Source organism: Podarcis pityusensis (assembly GCF_964106645.2).
Source record: "Podarcis pityusensis genome assembly, chromosome: 9".
Taxonomy (NCBI): domain Eukaryota; kingdom Metazoa; phylum Chordata; class Lepidosauria; order Squamata; family Lacertidae; genus Podarcis; species Podarcis pityusensis.
The window spans coordinates 59,374,426-59,396,000 of record NC_138034.1 but is presented as its reverse complement, the minus strand read 5'-3'; the positions used below and the strand labels follow the sequence as shown (position 1 = coordinate 59,396,000).

The following is a 21,575-nucleotide window of genomic DNA, read 5'->3' as shown; positions in this document are numbered from 1 at the left end:
GGTAGCAAAACTCATACTGTTTCCCCCTGAAGATTTTGTTTGTTTAAAGGCTGTTTAGGAGACAGGCTAGGACTGAGTTGGCGAGGTCTATGGACCATCAAGATCACTCTCTGCTTATATAAGAGAAAATGCACATAAGGTTTGTCACGGGTGGTGTATGACCTTGGTCAAAATATTTCGTGTTACTTCCAAACTAGCTCCAGAATATTGACATGTCTGTGGTGGCTGGGGTACCTATTTCCACCTGTGGTGGGGGTGTCCTCCAGTGCAGAATCTTTGGTCTTCAGTATTCCAGGAAATCTTTAGTATAACAAGAGACCATATACAGGTTAAACTGCATTTACCACTTCTGCCTGTGTTTGAAGATATATGGATGCTCAGTTTAGGGATGTATTGGCTTCTTTGTTAACCATAGCAAGGTTGTCAGTTCTGACTTGAATCTTTTTCTTTAGCTTAAAAATATTTGGAACTTGAATCATTTCAGGGGAGGGGGAATACATACCACCTGTGAGTGCTAAAAGGTACTGCAACACATGGTGCATTTCATGGTGTTTGGTGGAACAGCAACATATGTAATAATTTAAAACAGGAATCACCAGCATCGTGCCTTGAGATCTGGAAGCCTTGAAGAAGTAATATACACTGATATTATATAATATTTTATTTCCTTTGATTGCAACTTTTGCACTCCTGCATGCCCTCCCCCACACCTGCTAATATATTTATTTGTGCTTGAGTGATGCCAGATTGGCTAATTAGGAGCAGTGTTCGGAGAACTGAGCTCTAGCTCCCCTTTAGTATATGATCCTAAAAAGACACTTGTCCAAGGCAATTGCCCTGTGCAGAGGCTTTCTTGGGCAGGTGGCATACTGAGGCTATTGGTTGCTGCTGTCCTGGTATAAGAATCATTGCTAGTTTCCTGCACCAAAGTAAGAAGGTGTTTTAATCTAGCTGTATACATTTGTATACATCCCATATACATTTGTGGTCTATTCTTATAGCTCTGGAGAAGGGATGAAAAGCATTTGCGTATGAAGGAGCCCCTGATAGTTTAACTGACATGTCTTCATACAATAGCACTCCAAAATTATCTGTTTCTTTTTAACATTAAAAATATTGTTTGCTCGCAAGACTTCTGTAGATGGACTAGTCCAGAATTTCATGTTATCTTAGCTTGTTGCAAAATAAACCTATTCTGTACAGCTTTAAAAATCTTCTATTGTTGCTGCTAAAGAGAAAAAATAAATTATTCAGTCCCTTGGAAAACTTTAAGCATACCAGGGTTGGGTGATGGTAATTCTCTTAAATCTTACCAGTATGATTAATTGGTCTTAGTTCTACTCCCATTCAAAGATAATAGAAAAGGAAATCTTTACATATCAGAAGATAAGACTGCTGGAATTGTGGTTCTGACAGAATGAGCATGGTGGGAAGTTTGCCATTTAATTAAATAAGAGAGCTATGATTTTATCTGTGAAACTAAAATGGCAAAAACTAATCAGCTACAATACATTCTACTTTTAGAAGCATCACTGTGGTCTGTTCACAAATGGATGTTGGTAATAATCCTTGTTAAATTTAAGGACAACAGGTGAGGGAAAGCTGTGCGAAAACTGCCAGCAGTACAATCAGACAGTGCTTAAAATACTTAGGCTCCCTCTGGATTCTTAGAAAAGCTGTCATTCTCCAGCCAGACATGCTTGTTAGGCATCATTAAGAGTTGGCTGCTAAGTAGTGCAGTTCAAAGCATGTAGTCAACAACTTGCCATTACAACTTTACAGTATGATGATTTTTTTTTTGTTTGGCATTTTTACTCAGATATAATGGAAAACAAGAGTGGGGAAAAAAATCCTATAGCTCATGCAGTCACAGTTTACTATTGACAAGTTTGAATAAGAACAAAACAATAATATGCGTGTCTTAAGTACTAATTAATATAAGCAGACATTGCTCAGTTATCTGGTCCTAATAGTAAATATTTGTCTCCTAGCTCAATCTGCCTACAGCACTGGAATAACATTTTTACAATGCCATACAACTGTGTAGTTTGTGCCATTGCGCTTGCGCAGAATCAGTGTGCCCTAGTCTAACATGCTTCATTGCCTTGTTTAAATTTATGTATCCAGTTCCTGTGCTTTCACTATAGAGTTATGATGATGGAGTTGCACCTTCTCTCTAATAGAATCACAGAATTTTTTCATGCAAACATTAGCTCTTAGTTTCTTATATTGAACTCTGTATCTACCTTAATATGAAAGTAGGGGGCAGGGATCATTCCTTCCTGGTGCTCAGAAGAGTCAGGAGGATTTTTATTGTCTTACAGAATGAATCTCAATAGTCAAGAACAACTTGTGATCTATGTAGTCAAACACAACCCACGAGTCATGTATGGCAACCCAGCAGAGGTTTGACAAACTTTCTATGTTTGTTGCCTAATTGAACTTCAAAAAGAAAAAGAAAAAAAGAAGGTTTTAAACACTTGGCACACTGCTATGAATGGTTGAAAGGCTAAATTCTGCATATTGAGTCAAAGAATGTTTGCAGAGGTTGCTTTAAAGTATTATGCCCTTATTGCAAAGTTTTTGTACAAAAGACATGTTGCCCCTTTTGTACTTGTCTGTTTATTTGGTTCGGTTTCTGACCTCTACTATTTTTATCCTGAGGTTCACATACAAGAAGCAGCTATATTAACCTTGGGAATAGTCACATGGATTGGTTTGTGACCCAAACCTTGCTGATAATATTTGGCAGATAGGAATGTAGATGGGGAAATGACACATTTCTAGAATAACTTCAGTTTAGGGGCCTGTATTTTCCTGCAACACCAAGAAACCATGGTTTAATTATCATGAATAAGCCCAAATCTTGGGTTTCCAACATTTCTTCTCACTTCATCATTTGTGTGTGAGAGTGAACTATAGTTTCATGTAACATACACACTTAGAACTGTGTTTTGTTCCAACTCTAGTCTGTTAACAAATCTAGGTATCAAACCACTTTTTTATTAAGTGGAATTCTTTGCTTGTTTGCCGTAACCTAAACCATGGCTTAGGAGATCTTTTGAATTTAACTTGTAATTTGCAGTGAGTAGTTTATATTAGTTAAGCCAAAGTAATTGGATTTAAGCTTATGTTGTCCCATTGATAGCATTAGTGCAAAGGGATGATATTACTTTACCCGGTGTTATGTACTGAGTTGAATAGGATCCAAACTGCAGCAGTCTGATTGGTCCTAGAACAATAGGATCCAAATTGCAGCAGTCTGATTGGTCCTAGAACAATAGGATTCAGAATGCAGCAGTCTGATTGGTCCTAGAACAATGCAGCAGTATGATTGGTTGGCAGGAACCACCCAATCATGCTCCAGATATAAGTGAATCCACAACCTGATTGGCTTACAGTAGAATTCCAGAATTAGCCAATCATGTGCAGCCCATTGTGTAAATAATGTATATAAAGCAGATACTTTGAGGGGAAATTCATTCATTCCTCCTCACCACTATGAGCTGAATAAAGAGCATGAAATCACTTTGCAACTCTGAGTATATTTCACCCAGGTTGTAGATCAGGATGAATGAAGGCTTTTCTGCTAGGGTTTATTACAATTTCTGAATGGAGGTTAAGAGAAACAACTGGACAATGGCCAGCAAATCCCACTGTATTTGCTGTTCTTACAGTTATTGAAGTCAGTGGCGGAGCTAGCCGCTCTGGCACCTGGAGGGCATGCTGTGCACCCGGAGGGCAGGGCAAGCCACCCAGGGGGGTGATCGGCATAGCGATGGGTGCCCCTTGGGGGCAATCAGCACAGTGATTGGCGCCCGGGGGGGTGCGGCGATCTACCCAGGGGGGATTTTGTCACTCTCTCTCAGAGATGACACCTGGGGTGAGCTGCCCTCACCGCCCCCCATCCTATACCGCTGTTTGGAGTGAGCTATGACACTTGTACTGGCTCAGATTTGAACCATTTGCCTTACTTAAATCATATGCACTGAAGTTAGTGAAACTTCTAGGTATGTTATGGGCTACATGTTATTTACAGACAAGACTAAGGGAAACTAAGCCAGATATAAGTAATTTCGTTGTCCCCGAAGGGGGCAATGACAATAAAGATATTATTATTATTATATACCTTGTGGAATTATGTTGGGCTAGACTGAGTTAAATCAAACCCTGGTCACATCATTAGTCAGACCAGTGGTACATTTGGTATTATCTACACTGTCTTGCTCAGACTTCCTGTTTCAGACAGAAGTCTTTCCCAGCCCTAAGTGGAAACTCCAGGGATTGGATCTGGGGCCTTTTTCATGTGGTGTATCAATGAGGTACTCCCCCACCTCAGATTGTCACCCCGTGCCTGAACCAGTGTCCTATCAAATTTTAGCACTTTAACTTATTCTCTCTCCCCCCCCCCCCCAGTATTGTACAACACTTCCTTTGACATTTATCTATGACCCTGCATGCAACACTTTAGTTTTTTTAAATCTATTTTATTATTAAACAAACAGTGGCCAGTACAAAGCTTTATCTAACTCTTTCCCCCCAGCTTTGATCTAATGGAAATATAGGCTCAAAGGAAAGCAACTGCAAACTTGCTTCAAAGATTGCTTCTGTCTCCAGAGATAGCAGAGTTTCCAAAGCTAAATACAAATGAAGCAGAAATATAAACCGCTCTTTGATTATCAGATTAAAAACTTTCAGACGTCTGCAGGCATATTTTAGTTCTTAAGCTCTAAATAATTATGTTGCAGTTTTTCTGTTGTTGATATTGGCCAAGAACCAAAAATAGTGTGGATTTCTGCACATAACACAATGGCCTATTTTGTATGTAGTTTCAAACCATGGGTTAGCAGTATGTGTAAAACTCTTGTCAGTCCTGAAGTCTCTGACTTCTTCCTCAAGTGCAGGTACAAGGAGTCTGAATGTATCCAATTCTGCCCTAGAAGCTAGAATTTGTCAATGGCTATGTTTGTATGTAAGGCTGAACCATGGTTAGTATTAAAAGGACAAGCTATAGTGAACTTGTGCTTCTTTTTTTATATTAACTGCATCTTGTGATGTCTGGGCTTTGTCAAATTGTAGTTTGTCTATGGTGAGCTAGCTTATTTTCACTAAACATAGTTATGATAAACTAGTTAATACAATTTAGGGTTCAGGAATAATGCTGAAAGAGAAGTAAAAGCTTCATACTTCTTTGTAGCTGCACTGGACTAGGGGAAAATGAAGAATATGAGCCAAAAACGCCTTGTAGCTCATTTTTGTTTTGCTAAACAGTTTTGTATTGTGTGCAAACTTGGTCATTATATCCAAACTTAGGAGAACACTGGTTAGTTAAAGCTTTGGATTTCTTAATGAGTATGAACCATGGTTAATGAACATAACTGATGGTTTGATGTTGGCTTTCTTGAGCAAATCATTGTGTCCACGCTCATTCCTGTAGTGCTTAGCAATAGTTAACATTAGTGTCATCAAGAAGGTACCCTCAGCAAATCTTGAAACAAAGTGTTTGGGACAAGACAGTGCCTAAGACACAGATGGGGAACCTTAAAGTAGAAGTAGGGAACCTGTGGCCCTTAAGATATTGCTGCGCTGCAACTCCCATCAGCTCTAGGCAGTGTGACCAGTGGTCAGGAATGATGGGAGTTGTAGTCCAGCAACTTCTGGAGGGTCATGAGTTGTGTATCCCTGATCTAAGGTGTGTTGAGCCCACCCATGAGGCAAGGTGAGATGACCACCTCAGGGATCAAGATCCACACGACAGCAGATCCCAATGCAGATCTTTATTCCCCACCTTGTTTCTGATGTAGATCTTCACTTACCCCATCTTCCCTGGTGCAGGGAGCAAGGGGGTACCATTTTGTGGTTCGCCACAGGTGCCAAGATATCTTGGGACAGTCCTGGTTGAGCTTTATCCTTTTAGGGATTAAAACTCATACCCTGGATGTTGCCCAGAGGAGGACAGAGAGTCAGTGCAGATGTTGAAGTACTAGCATAATACACTGAAACATTCTCAGCCCACTTTACAGGACATGCTCGTTTTTGAAATCCAAGTGGATTTCAGAATGTGTTTAAGACACTACAAATGTACGTAAATGAAGAATGTAGGGACCTCACAACATAGAAATGATTATGCATAGTGGGTAGGAGGTGTTCCTGGCTATCTCTGCACCTGTCATAACATTATTTTATCCCCTGATTGATCCTTTGCATTTTGAACATAGAAGACATTTTCAAATGTTCTTTCTTGACAGCTATATTTCATTTTCAGCCTCTCCCCCTCAATTCTCTCTCACTTCTGGGCAATCCACTATGGTTTTGTCATACCTTTTACCCAGAGCATTCATTAAACAGCTGTGTAAAGTAACAAGCCACATACCTAATGCAATCCAGTGCCTTTAAACACTGCTTTCTTAACTCAGTTGAAGCTGTACTACAGAGAAAGTGCAAAGAAGATGATGAGGGATGTGTGAATCAAAGATTTGAAATGACTGCTAAAGAGGCCTTAAAGACAGCTACTACACACATAAAACACTGTAAAGAAAAGCAAGATGAACACCAGTAAGGTGTCAAATGGAATAAGAATTTGTCTGGGTATAGGTGCAAAAAGAGAGAGAAGGAACTCCAAATTGTCACTGGCTAAGCTTTAATTTGGACATGCACAAACATCTGCACACTGGCATAATAAAACAACCTGATCTTATGTATGATTACCACCAAACATTCACCAAATCCAGTGAGGCTCCCCAAGTATAAAATCGCAGCCAAAATCCTTCTGAGGCTTTGGTGGGAGAACAGTTATAAGTTAAGAAAATCATGGTTATGAATTTGTACCTCTTATAACAAATGTAATTGTGTCGATGCAAGCACCATATAGAGGGAGTCCCAGCGTCTTTCTCAAATAGACGCCTTGCAAATATTTGCAATGAGCATGCAAAATTCTGCCTTCACTCGCCTTCACCCTTTCCTCTTCCTTCAACTTCCAGTTTAGAATTCAGAGTTATTTTTATTCACATGCTGTGGTAATTGCATTATGGGAAAAGCTGGGGGCTGAGTAGATTTTCTGTTTTGCAGTGTAGTTTGCAAATCCATGCTTTTTTTGGAAGAGATTGTCACAATCATGGGCCTGTTCCCCTAATTGTTTTGCCTGCTGTTTACAAATAGAACCATCGCAGAGAATAAATCCTCATTTCTCATTATACGCTCCATGCTGCATGAGACCTTTGATATGCCTACTATTCATTGACTACGTAACAGGATTATATACCATTTATCAATTTATGAATTGCATGTGTTCTTATGTAAATGCAATTTTATTATAATGTATTTTTGTTTATGCTCTTAAATATGTTGTGACCTAGAGTCAGTTTTTGTGTCATGAGCAACTACCAAGCTACAACAACGACAATCTCAAGGCATGTTCTAAACTCACAACCAGCCTTGGACACGGAACTGAAGAGGTCATGTGCTTGCAAGGAGGATGAAAACTAATTTAGGGATAAGCAGATGGAATCCTTTGTGAAGAGCCTGTCTATCATGTATAGACCCAGGAACCAGCAGTCAAGACAGCCTGAGTTTTACAAGAAGTCGCTTTGCCTTTTGTCAAGATCTCTTGTTCACCTGTTCTTTCTTCCCAGGCATATCAGTAGACCTACAGATTAAGTGCAGAATAGCAAAGAAGTGCTTGGCATTAGGCTGGAGTACTGAGATCCATTCATGAATGAATTTAAGGGGCTTGAATGGTTCCTTGTTGCTCTGGAACAAGTTGTCTGCTGCCTGGGAACCCTCCACAGAACTGCTGATTACCTGCTGTTGCTACCAAATTTCCTTTGGTGGTGGGCTTCCTGGAAAAATATTGCCATCTCTGTGGAGCTCTGGCTCTGGGTCACAGCCATCTGCCACCACCTATTCATCTCTACTTGGCTTTAGTCAGGCTTCAAGGACTTTGTCGTGCGGCCTGTAGGGCTTTGGCTAGCCAAATCAGGCACCAAGCCAGCTCTCCCCAGCTGTTGACAGGGATAGAAAAGGGGTTATGTTACTGTTCGCCTGCTTAACCCCTGTGCTTCTTTCTTCTTGACCTACATTTGACTCAAGTAGGGCTGTGCATGGTGCGGCCACATCAGCACAGTTGAATTTGCATGCATGCAATGCCACCACTTATTATTTTGCATTGGTTCAAGTGTTCCTGTATTTAATTTAAATTTGCATTCTAAACAGTAGGATCAGGTTCTTACAATTGCAACTTCACACTAAACACACTTAACATTTAAGATACACTCTTTGCAACTTCTAGATAAGCATGTTTATGGCTGAGTAGTAAAATAGTGTATTTTGCTGTGTATAACACATCCCAATGTATAAGACAACCCCTATTGTTTTGGACTGCAACATTTTTTTTTGAGCTTTTTTGGGGGGGAGATTTCCCAGAGCTGTTTAGCTTTCTTTGGGGGGGGGGGTCACCGCCACAAATTGCTCTACAGCCTGCCTGCCAATGCAAATTGCACTCATCGCCACGGCCACCAATCGTACAAATGATCGCCGCCAAAACCCCACCTGCCCATTCAAAGCGACGACAGCTGATTGCATGCACACCTCACCACTGACATAAATCGCACACCCAATTGCTGCAGCCAATCGTCAACAGGCCTTATTGCAGTGACCGATCACACGCCCAATTGCCGCTGCCAATCTGCTTGCTGCTGCCACCAATCACTCGTCGCCCCTCTGCTATCCGTGTATAAGACGACCCACAATTTTTGCCTACTATTTTTAAGGAAAAAATATTGTCTTATACATGGAAAAATACGGTACTTCTACTTTCTGTATGTGATCTACTTCATGAGCTTAGATTTCAGTATATTCTAATTCTGAAAAGAAATGCCGTATGTGTGAACTTTGTCAAGTCTTAATGTTAACTCTGTATACCTAGACCATGCTTTGAAGGACAAACAGGTGAAAAACAACTGACCCTGTTAGAGTTCATTTTGCTGAACTCAATATTCTTTAGCTTCATGCTCATAAAAATTCATGAATACTCAAGTTCTGTTGAATATCTGATTGACAGGAATTGGGCAATAAATGTTTAAATGGCAGACCTTTCCAAATGCCATGGAAACTCATAAGTGAAATTTATTGTGGCTCTAGATAGCACTTCCACAAAGTACTTCTGTATTATTAAGGTCATCATCTGATGCACAAACTATAAACATACCTTCTGCTACAATTAATCTTCAGTAGATGTTAAGTAACCTACATGCACTAATGTATGCCAGAAAATGTTAAATATTCTTCAAAGATGGTGAAAATCTTAAGTGTTGGATGTTTTTCTTTGATTGCTGCCATTTAGTGAAATAATGCCATTCAAACTTAAGCATAATCAGCTTTTGGCAGAGCTGACCCTAACATGAAGCTGGCTGAAGTGATTAATTTGGGTGGCACCATGAGAATTGGAAGATCACAGAAGGCAGGAAATGGTGTCCGAATGGTACATCAAATGCTGGAATAGCTTAGTTGGTAAAGCAAATGGACACTCGTAATCTCAGGGTTGTGGGTTTGAACCCCGTGTTGGGCAAATATTCTTGCATTGTTGGGCTAAATGGTCTTCATGGTCCCTTCCAACTTTACAATTCTATGATCCTTTATTTTTAAAAATGTTGGTCTACTAGACTGGGGGCATTTGGGCTGTGCTTCTGTGGCACAATATTTTGATTCAGCCCTGGCATTTGGCTGGTAGAATGAAGGGCCAACAGTGTGGCCATAAGCTGCTCAGGCACACGAAATGTTATAAAAGGGAAAAACAGATGCAGCCACATCAAAAGCCCTGCTCTATGATACTGTGCAGCAGGCTTCTGATCTCATTGGAATTTTCTGGAGAAGCTGTCCTGCAGACTGCAGTTACCTACTGCAGCCCACTATTTAGAAGTGAGAGGGAAAAGTTCTAGTCCTGCATCCCCTAGTGATCCATTATGGTCCAGTTGTTCCTCATAAATTGTTGTTAGATTTGAAACTGATTTAATACAGAGCGTTGGCTTCATGAACCCTCTTCCCTCCAAAGTATTGTCTACTTCATCACTGAGCACATGACTGTTCCATTTTTTAAAAGGTTATTCCCAATGCAGCAATATCATTCTCTCCCTCCTTTCCTCTCCTTGTCCACTCCTTCATCATGGAAAACAGGCCTACTGATGCAAACATCCAGCTCTCATAAAACAATGGGAGAGGATCTTTGTCCTGAAAATGGCAGGTGGGCCATACTGGATGTGGAAGACGTAGAAGGTTTTTCCGTAAAAGCACATTATTCATTACTGAGTATGTTAGTCTAAGGCATGTAAATTAGCACATTGCAGGAAACCAAGCTTCAAAACTCACATACCTCTAAGGTGTTTGATTGAATATGCAGCTTAGTTTCTGGAAATTTATCAGCAAAGTTCTCATTGGCTCATTGGATTATAATAATAATTTATTATTTGTACTCCGCCCATCTGACTGGGTTGCCCCAGTTTTACTCTGAAATTATTACCCTAATTTTTTTTTTAAAAAAATACAATTCTAACTTATCTCTGATCTGAAGAGTGGTAAAAACAATACACTTTGACAAGCTGTCAGAAATAAGGTAATAAAAGAAATCATTTTACTGTCACATGTGCAGTAACCTGCATTTGTGGGGCTCCAGAAGTGGTATTTTTTTTAAAGTGAGAGTTGGGATTTTGATGGCCGTTTTAAACCATCATTCTGACATGATGATGATGATGATGATGATTTAGTGCATCAAGTAGGGCTGTTTGATATTTCAGATGAGTCATATGTTCCTGTTCTGTCAATTCAGTTGCTGTGCAAGGACAGCTCCTGAGCTAGGAAAATTGGGAGGAAGCTGTGCAAGAGGGGGAAAGGGGAACAGCGTTGGTTAGATGGTACTTCAGTTTCTTGCGTATTTAGAAAAGTTACGTCCCATCCTTCCACTAAACAGATACAGTGCTGATAATGGGTTTCACATTGATAACAGGGCTAGGGAACCCTAGGGTCCATTTTCAGAAGAACTGAGTGTGTTGCAGTGGTCCATCCTTTCTTCTCTGCATCAAGCCCCTTGCAAGATCTTCCCCTGAACAGTGTCTTAGAGCCCTGAACAACAGCACTCAAAGTATATGCATGACAACATTTTGTTGCAGAACCTAAAGTGTGTGTGTGTGTGTGTGTGTGTGTGTGTGTGTGTAACCCCTTTCCTGAGTTCCTAAATAAAAAAGTGTGTTAAAGAGGAAGAACTCAACAAACAGGAAAACAATAACATCAGTAGGTGCCTTCTTTTATTTGTATTGATCAGCTCTGTGCACCGTGATGCTTTGATGCGAACCACATTTATAGCTGTCATGTTCTATTAAATACAAAACAGCTGAATTCAGAAAGAACCTCACACATTGATTCATGCGCATCAATATCTGAGGGATCCTGGGGTTACTGCTGGGTGATGTTGGTTGTATAAATTGAGCTGTTCTGTTCGTGCCCTGCTAAGTTGAAATGCAGTATTAATTGGTATCATTTGTTAATTACAGTTATATCAGTTGCTTGTCTCAAAATAGAGATAATGCTTTGCAGCCATTGTCTCTGTGTGATCTTGTGCAGCATCATTATTCTCATTGAACAGGTTGGTAATTGAAATTTACCAGTTAACTCACTGAAGCTTTTGTTGTTATGGTTGTTGTTTTGTTCCCTCCTTTCCCAAGTCCGAGGCAGCTGAAATAAAATAATTTTTAAAAAGTATTTATTTTATTTCATTGCATTTCCATCAACCACACTCTTTGGGCAAAATAAAAAAATTCCTTCCTGTAGCACCTTAAAGACCAACTAAGTTAGTTCTTTGGGCAGTTTGCAAAAAACCGTAAAATATATAAATGCAACCCAAGCATCAGAATAGCATGCAAAAACAGCACAAAAGGCATAAAAACAGACCAGCACAATATCAGGATAAAAACTGGGAAGTTATTTAGGGCCCATATCTTACTGCACTAAATCATTTAATTAAAATGACTAGAAGAGTACAAAAGAAAGTCTTCACCTGACGCCAAAAAGCCCATAATGTAGGCATCAGGTGATTGTTTCTGGAGAAATGATGGTCATCAACCTGGATGGCTTTAAAATAGGATTAGACAAATTATGAAGGATAAGGCTATTAATGACTACTGGTCTCAATGACTTTTCCATTCAGGTCCTGCTTGTGGGCTTTTCATGGGCATCTGATTGGATGCTCTGAGAAGACGCTGCTAAGTAGATGGGCCTTTGGGTTGATTCAAGGCTCTCCTTACATTCTTAACTAATGTTTTATACATTAAAAACCAAGAGCTATAAAACAAAGGGTTTGCTTGTTTGTTGCATTATTAAGAGCCACAGCAATAAGACATGTTTCTGCTTAAAAACATTATAATAGTCTATGGGTGTGTTTGTGTGGTAAAATGAGTTACTATAGTAATGCTGTGGTAACTCCTTTTTAAAAAAATCATTTTTATTAAGTTTCCCATTTTAACAATCCAATCCAATCACATTGAATGTTCCAAATTATAAAAATACATATCAAATAGTCCAAATATTCTGCCTAAATTATAAATTTTTGTTGGGACTTCCCATGCTTCAAGTTCGGGGGGGCTCTGATCATCTCATATCTCTGCTGCCTTGAATAGTCTTTCCAATAATTCCTTTAAATCTTCCTGTTGTTAACCTGCCTTCTTTCATGGCCTCTGAGTTGTTTCCACAAGCGAGTAATGCTGTAGTAACTCCTGATCTCCGCAATCCACTACTGAAATCGTATGGTAGCAGAATGTTTGATTCTTCTATTTCCGTTGCTCTCTTGTGCTACTCTTTTAAAGTTATATGGGTGTGGGAAGTGCGTGCCTGTGCATCTGTGCTAATCTTGCTATGAAACAGCAGCATACATCACTGAATTCCCAGCATGTTCTGGCAGAAATATGTATGTGTAGGGCTTTTACCGGAAGTGCCTTTTCTTTGCATCTTCAACAGCTTTCGGGGTGTCCTGGTTTTTAACTTTTTGAAATATAGCAACCCTATTTGTGCATTTGTGATACTGGATTAGGCAGCTACTGTTGCACTCCAATAAAATAAATTCATGAACCAGGGTATCTTGTAAATATATGTATTGGGGATAAATACTTCTTGGTTTTTATCACTTACATCTGACATAAATTGCCAACCATAGCTTTTTCATGGTGGTCTTTAAAAGTTAGCGTTTTCCAGTTTTGTTAGTATAAAGAAGAGCCAATTGCCTCAAAAAGCAATTAATTGTGCCTTACACGAATTAGAGGTCCTAGGGATGGAATTACATCATTCATTCATTTAATTTCTATATTGCCCTTCATCCAAACATCACAGGGCAGTTTACAATATAAAAGCACAAAAATACATACCACAATAAGAAATGAAAACAATACTCCCCTATATTATTATAACCATATGGACCAAATTCTATGATTCTTTGCAAACAGGGAGAGATAGCAAGAGAATTCTGTGATTTAACCCTCTCCTTCTCAGCCACTTGTCAACTCACTCTGTTCCATGCTTTTATCCTTGAGCTATCATAGATTCATAGAATTGGAAGGGAACACAAGGGTAATCTAGTCCAACCTCCTGCAATGCATAATTTTTTTTGCCCAACATGGGGCTCGAATCCATGTCCCTGAGATTAAGAGTCTCGTGCTCTACCAACTGAGCTATTCCAGTATGACCTTTACGTTTTATGTCTCAGTGAGAAAAGCATCTTGGAAGTGGTTGTTTTGCTTTCTATATCTGCTATTCCACTGGTCACTCTGAAACTCCCTGTTCTTTCCCTGCAACAGCTTTGCTTGCTAGAAAGAGACCCTGAGGAAAAGAATAGCAATTTGCCTCAAAAAGGTGTTCTCCGCTGAGATTTTATATATATTATATGACTGAAGAGTTTTCCATTTGTGGCATTGAAACTTGAAGGTGGCAATTCCATCTAAATGTTTTTACATGATGTTTTGATTGATGTAGCAGCCAGCAATCTAGTCTTCCTCTTCTTCTTCTTTTAAATCATTCTTTGACAAATTAGAGTGTGTAAAGCTTTCTGGCATGCAAGCAGTCCGCTGACAAAAGGTTTTTAGCCATGAATGCATTACAACGATTGTGACATAAAGTAGAGGTTTTAGCACCTCTGTGTTATATTTTGGCTCCCACACCCCTTTAAGCTTCATATTTCAGGCAGCTCTGAATGGGAAAATACATGGATTCCTCAACTCTTACCACCAGCATTTTTGTGCAGTGCTCTAGGTGCTTATAGAAAGGAAGATACAGACTCTTCAGGCGTGTGTGATTATTTTTAAAAAAGAGATGGTACAATTGGCTGCATGAGCATGTGCTGCGTAGTTATCCTAAAGTTGTCTTAATTTGGTTCTGGTTCCACCAAGAAGGGTTTAGTATTTAGTTTGGCACACCTTAACTAGTTCAGCTTACATGGGGGAAAGTAAGCATAGTTCATGTTAGGAATATGAATTGCAAAGTAAGTTGAAATAAGTTAATGTGCCTAATTCTTTGGCAAAACAACTATAACTATTCCGGCCTTTAGGTCAGAGAATAGAAATAAAAGGTTTTGTCACCAACATTAACAGTTACAGAGACGGAGTGGTCATTATGGCATGGCAGAGGCACACCAGAGTTCTTACCTCATTTCTCTACCGAGCTTTTCATCTTCGCAATAGGCAGGGAATTCCAACAGAGTAGAATTCTGGAAACGAGTAGACTGTCTTGCTTGTTGTTTTCCAGCCCATTTAGAGCTCTGACTACAGAAGTCCAGATGAGCCACAAAACTATCTTATTCAAACATATCTTTATCCAGATACTGGGTTTTTGTGTGGTCTGTATTCTGTTTGAAGCTAGCAAGTATACTACAACAACATCATTATTTAGTTAGCTAGTCCTGTCCTTATTCCACATCATTATTTATTCTTTTTTCCCCAATTTGGGTTCAACGATGTAAATATGTTCAGGTTCTACTACAGCTAAAAACAACAACAAAGAGTTTGCACCAGTTTTTAGTTCCCTGCTGATTAATTACACATAATTTTCATATATTTGTGGAATACTTCACTTATTACAGTATTTTCTTTTATTTGAGACAGTGGGTGTTATCACTTTTTATCTTACCTCTGATATGTTCACCAAATAACAGGTTAGTTTGGTCTTATTCACTCTGTATAGCTAGGTACGCAAGATGCTCTCCAGAAAGATGGGTTGCAAGCTTCCTCCTGACCCATTTCCACACCTCTCCTCCCATGTACCAGTCTGGTGTCTCCGATACCTGGTGTCTTCCCATCAACCCTGAACATTGGCCATGTTGGATGGAGCTGGTGGGGGTCCAGGCATCTGGAGGCCATCAGGCTGGAGAAAGCTGCCATATGCCATTGCATATGGAAAATAATGTCTAAATAAGGAGACCTCCCCACACACACAGTTATTTGATTTGGGATACGTCTTACCATGGATGTTGTTACACTTAGACACATTTAACTTGTGTGCATTTAGCTTTATGTGCTTGGCAAAAAGGGGAAAGGGGGCGGGTGATCGGAGTGGGGAAAAGCTTGGCAATCCCACCTGCTATTGAACCCAATGTTTTTTGGCTTTACATGACTTTGTAAGTTGACAGTAGGGATATGGGTGGCACTGTGGTCTAAACCACTGAGCCTCAGAAGGTTGGCAGTTCGAGTCCACGTGAGCTCCCATTGCTCTGTCCCAGCTTCTGCCAACCTAGCAGTTCGAAAGCATACCAGTGGAAGTACTGTAGATAAATAGGTACCATAAATAGGAGGGAAGGTCACTGGCGTTTCTGTTGGTTTGCAAGCCCCCTCCACAGAGGCTGGCCCCTCTCACTGTCCTCAGAGCTTGCATACCGGTAACCTCCTCTGGCTGACATCCAGACAGACCAGGGAGATTTTGATAGGCGACATTTTCCCAAGAGTGGGTAAAATGCACAACCCCTCCCTCCTGCTTCCGCAGGGGAAAGAAAATAAGTCAGAAATCTATTTACATGATGTTTATTTCTGACATTGCAGCACCAGAGAAAAACACGTCCTTTCAGTTCAGTTCTTCTAGCACGTCTGACAAACTTCCTGAACATGTGCAAATGGAAAGTTTCAAATTACACTCTTCACAAAGACTTATCCAGCCTGTGAACGTCTGGGGAAATTCTTCTTTCCCACAGATAGGCGCATCATGTGATGTCAACAATCTGGCTGTCTGCAGCGGTGATGTTTCCATGTACTGACAGTTTCTGTGTGCTCTGGCGCTCGCCATGGTCCTCCGTGTGCTAGTAGCGATTTAGTCATGCTGGCCACATGGCCCAGAAAACTGTCTGTGGACAGACACTGGCTCCCTCAGCCTGAAAAGCTAGATGAGCGCCACACCCCATAGTCGCCTTTGACTGGACTTAACTGTCCAGGGGTCCTTAAGTTGCGTGTTGCCTGTATCTCACACCAGCTGCACTGATATCATAATCCATAGAAATAAGCCATGTAAAAAGTCCAGACTAGCACCCATTGTTACATATCCATTCCAAGGGATTATTGAAGTGTGCTTATATGAGAATAACATTTGTCAGCTTTTCTGTTGTAAACTCTCCTTTCCATGGTTTTTTAAAAGCTATAAATATTTGATTGACTAAAATACTACAGTTATCTGTGGTAAGTAATGTTACATGGCATGTTTTAATCATTTCAATGAAAACACATGGATTGGGGTGACATTTTGTTTCCTCTTCTGTTCCTTCCCCCTCTCCCACTTTCAGACACAGAATATGGGAACTCAGCACCGAATAAAAGTAGATGTTCCTGATCGTGTTCTTTACACTGTAGGCTCCTGTGTTCTTGTCATTGGTTCTATTGGAATCACAGGAAATCTCCTTGTCCTCTATGCATTTTACAGGTATGGTTTTCTCAGGCTGGGGATAAGTTTGAATAGGGTTTTTTTTGTACTCTTTAAATGAAAGGGGAAAATCAACAACCTGAAGAGCTGTTGAGGTACCCATGTGTCTCTGGTCTCACCTCCACATGCAGGGAGATACGGCTCTTATACCTACCTGCAAGTTGAACATTCAGGATCAGGGTATATCTCAGGGTATATCCCTGCTTACTACTGTTTGATGATTAAAGCAGTGGTGCTGTATTCAAAGGGATGGTGAGAAAACAAGAGGCTGGTTCAAAAGCCTGCTTGGAAATATAGCCAACAGGCACCAGAAAGCAACAAAGTGAATATGAGAGAGGTATGACTAGGCAGGAATGGGAGATGTGCAGAATTTCAACTAGCACCCTGAAAAGCACCATTATACCAGAGAAGGGAAGGTACACAGGATTGCAACTTCTCTGTGAAAAGGATGTTCTTTACTTTATTTTTTTAAAAAAATACCAAATTACTGGCAAGCCCTATCTGTTCTAGCATTAATACTGCCAACACAAGTAGGTATTTGCACATATAACTGTGAATAAGATTTTTAGATTGTATATATCGTAGTGGAATGCTTGATGAAATTCACATTCCGACTTTCTATTATGTTTTTGTCACCTCAATAATATACAATGGTAAACAGAAATACAGTGGCCAAGTTAACCACTCATATAAGAATTTCGGTTTTGAGACTTTCTATTGTGAGAGATTGAAATGACTTATTTTAAAAACATTTTCTCTGATTCCATATAGGAGGTCAGAATTTGCCCTGGTTTATTTTGTCCAGGTAATGGTTTTCCTGTTGCTGAAACAAGTTGCTCATTATCTTTTAACATTGCTCTGAGCTCAGCCACTGAAAATGAAAGCATATTTTATTTTAACATCTTACTAGTGTCACATCACAGTGTCACACATAATCTTCATGAAAGGCTACCATAAAAACAGTGATAGACTGTTGTGAAAATATCACTAGAAATCGAGGGTGATACCTCCTAGGTTCTAAAATTGTCACAATATTTTGAGCCGGTGATGGGATGTTCTTTTGCACAACAGCCTTGTTCTGCGTGTCATGTGTGCCGTTCTTTTAAATCTCGTCAACATTTCCTCCCAGCAAATCACACATTTACAAAATATATCTATTTAAGTGGGAGAGAGACGACTTGCGCTTGGGATATTTTAGAATTTGAGTTCCAAAAGTGGTAGCAATGGGGGCAAATGTACCTTCTGAACATTAATTTGTTTGTGACTAGGTTGCCTTCCAGATATCAGGGAGTTCAGGCGCTGTGCCCTGATATTCTGATGAACTTTCTGTGGACGTTGACAGCTGTGGCTTTGAGTTCTAGGTGAACTGAAACTGCTGAGTAATGCCACATGGATCACTGAGCAGCAGTCAGATAGTAATGACTTTTGGTCATGCTTAAACAAGGAAAGATTTGACCTAGTGACCTAAAGAAGCAGTACTAGAGTTCATAATGCATTCTCTTTCCTTCTGATTCCTTCTGTTTTGTCTTTGCCTGCTAACGCTGCAGGGTCTGTCAAAAACAAGCACATCAAAGAGTAGTATATCATGCCAGCATCTGTAAAGATGTGGCTCAGGAGCTACCCAGGCTGCCTGCTGAGAAGATGTAATGTGGTATGAAAGCAATGCAATGTTGTAGAGCAGGTCTATAAAAATAATTTATTTGGTAAATTTTCTTGTATTGTGATTTTCTATGCAGGTAGGATTCAGAAAGTCAGGGACAATTTTTCCCACCAGGGGACAGTATTCCTATCTTTTTAGTGAATGAGAGCATAAGATGATCCATAGGAATACTAATGTGAAATGATGCACCTGTAGCACCCATGGCAAATAAATGGTGGATGGTTTTAACAGTTGCGCCAAGGGATAGTTTAACCTACTGATTTTGCACTAATGTTTCCGATTCAAAAAGTAGATTCACACATGCCTACAACATACTCAGGTTGATGCCCCCCTCCCCAATTTCTTTGTAAGTATACATTACATATAGACATTCAGGCAAAGGTTCAATTTCCATTCATTTCTTCATGCATAGAGAGATCAAAGCAATGAAAAGCAACTTGTATTATCTCCATGTTAGCAGAAATGATCCAGTCACACACATACCTTTATATGTGGAGGGAGAAGCATTTCCCAAGCATTATATGTGGAGGGAGAAGCATTTCCCAAGATAGATAAATATGTAAAATTCTGCTAAGCTGAATCCAGTATAAAACTACCTTAATGGTGCTTTGAGTTTGAAATAAAAGTATGGAATAAGTTGCTGTTACAACATTTTAGTACTATGATTGTCAAGGTGATACTATGTTTGAAGCATCCGCAGTGTCCTGTTCTGTGGATGCTTAAGGCTGTGAAGGTAAGCAAGTATATTGTACACGGTTCGAGTGAGGGGTCATATAAGAATACCTGTATAAATGAATGAATGAATGTCCCAGATAGTTGAGACATGTGGAGTCAAAACAGGCAAAGTCAAGTAAGTCAGAAGCTCACTTCAAACAATGATCAAGTTGAAACCAAAGTAGGACCTTGGATAGCTCCAAGTGGATTAAGCTCTCTTCTAATAAGGTAACTGTAGGAAAATATTGTCCATGTGGAGAGGAAAATCCAGCTGAACCTTTTTTAGGCTGATAAGCTCCCTGGTATGGTTAGCTCAACAACCCTGGCTGGGTTGTTGTTGAAGAGGTCCTATCTAATTTTGGAGTCCTTGACATTTTTGAGTGTGGGGAGGTTGAAGTGCTGTAAGGGACCCATCCAATGAGTCTTGAGTATGGTGACAGGGTTTATTTAGCAAAACTAAATAAATGTGGTTTATTTTATTTTATAAACTGAATTATAATTACAGATAAACTCACTGTTTTGCTTTCTTTCACCTTTTTGGGGGCACCATGATGATGCTTATTAAGCAACAAGCGGCTGAGGACACCGGCAAACTATTTCATAATGAATTTAGCGGCAAGTGATTTTCTGATGTCTGCAACTCAAGCTCCAATCTGCTTTCTCAACAGCATGCACACAGAATGGATACTCGGAGACATAGGTACTTTTCCAATGCTGTTTTGCACATGAACCTCTCCCTATTTCATGGAACTTGTCTTTGTGGCATGAGAAGGTTGTTGAAATCTATTTGCTGCTATAGACAAACTGACCCTGTTTTAAGAGTTACTGAGCATATCTGTCTTTTTGTCACTAAAGTCAGTTCTTCCTCCCTTCTGCTTCTTTTTAATGAAACCGCCTGTGAAAGGTGGACCAGTACAGTGTCCCCACCCCAGTACCATCATAATATATAAGCAACCATGTCAGTCTGTGAAAAGATATGCACGATTGTTTTGTTTTGTACCATCTCCCTCCCTGCATTTCAAAAATGAAAACCTTTCACTCTCTTCTTTCTGTTTTAGGTTGTAACTTTTATGCTTTTTGTGGGGCACTCTTTGGAATAACTTCAATGATGACTTTATTAGCTATTTCAGTTGATCGCTACTGTGTGATTACTAAGCCTCTGCAGTCTATAAAAAGGTCTTCAAAGAAACGCTCGTGCATCATCATTGCCTTTGTCTGGCTCTACTCGCTGGGATGGAGCGTATGTCCTCTCTTTGGATGGAGTATGTTACTTACTCTTTTCTTAATGTATATACTGTCTTGTGTGCATTGTCTTTGCTTTCTTAAATATGTGTGGGACAGCTAAGTGACATTAGCAAATGGGGTGACAGTTAGCATTTCTAGGGCATTATTGCCAATGAGAAATCTGGTTCTTTTATAGTGGTGGAGTCCTTATTTTCAAAGTGAATCAGCTGGTAAAAGTAGATGAACAGGTTTATATCAACACTTGTCCTAGCTAGCAGAACCGGTAGGTGTTCCTTAGGTTCCTCATTAAGAGAGCTGCTGCATCAACAGAAAGCTTAACTGGAATCTGACTTACTCTATGTCTGCATCTCTTCATGTAGCTATTTGAAAGAAGAGCAGGAAGAGGAGGACTTTAATAAAGAGTGGGGGAAGCCTTACAATCTGTTTGAAAAACTATTGTAAACAATGACACACATTGGTAGGGTTGACATAAAACTTGTAGTAAAAATTTGAACTATGGAATGATAAAGGCTTTACAGGAATAGAGTTATGAAAGAGATGCAGAGGGGGAAATCGTTATATTAAGATCCACAACGGGGTGCGGAGGGAAATCAAAGGGGATTTAATGTTTGTTTTTATTTTGCCTGTATATGTAAAATAGAAAATGGAAAGGAAGGAAGGAAGGAAGGAGCAGGAAGGCACTATCTGCAGAAAAAAAATAAGGGAAAGAAATCTCAACGTGTCAAGTTATTTTTCATGGGCAGTCTTGCAGCTCTGTGAAGTATCCAGGCTGTAATTGAAACACATTTTGAAACACATTTCCTGTGAACCTGTGGTTCTTCTTCCTTTTCTTTCACCTGTATCTATTAAATTGTCATATTTAGATAAGCTGCTTTGACAGGCAGGTAAGATGGCCCTTAAGATCCTTTCCATCTCTACAGTTCTATGTATGATACTTGCACTGAGATAATCCCACAGAGGTCCCACAGTTAATAAGTCTGACAGCATATATCTAGTAGCATAGCCGTCAGTGTTGCCAGAAACTCTG

General features: G+C 39.8%; 1 protein-coding gene across 4 annotated transcripts in view; it reads left to right on the top strand.

Moving 5' to 3' along the window:
• LOC308485265 (melanopsin) overlaps positions 1-21,575 on the top strand; it is a 47,481-nt gene that overhangs the window by 4,378 nt on the left and 21,528 nt on the right. For 3 of the 4 annotated variants that reach the window (XM_081020909.1, XM_081020911.1, XM_081020910.1), the window contains 3 exons: positions 16,793-16,929; positions 19,870-20,003; positions 20,362-20,565. In XM_081020909.1, the coding sequence (XP_080877035.1) occupies positions 16,793-16,929; positions 19,870-20,003; positions 20,362-20,565 (475 nt within the window). The remainder of the gene's footprint in view (positions 1-16,792; positions 16,930-19,869; positions 20,004-20,361; positions 20,566-21,575) is intronic. The other variant, XM_081020912.1, reaches the window with a different exon arrangement.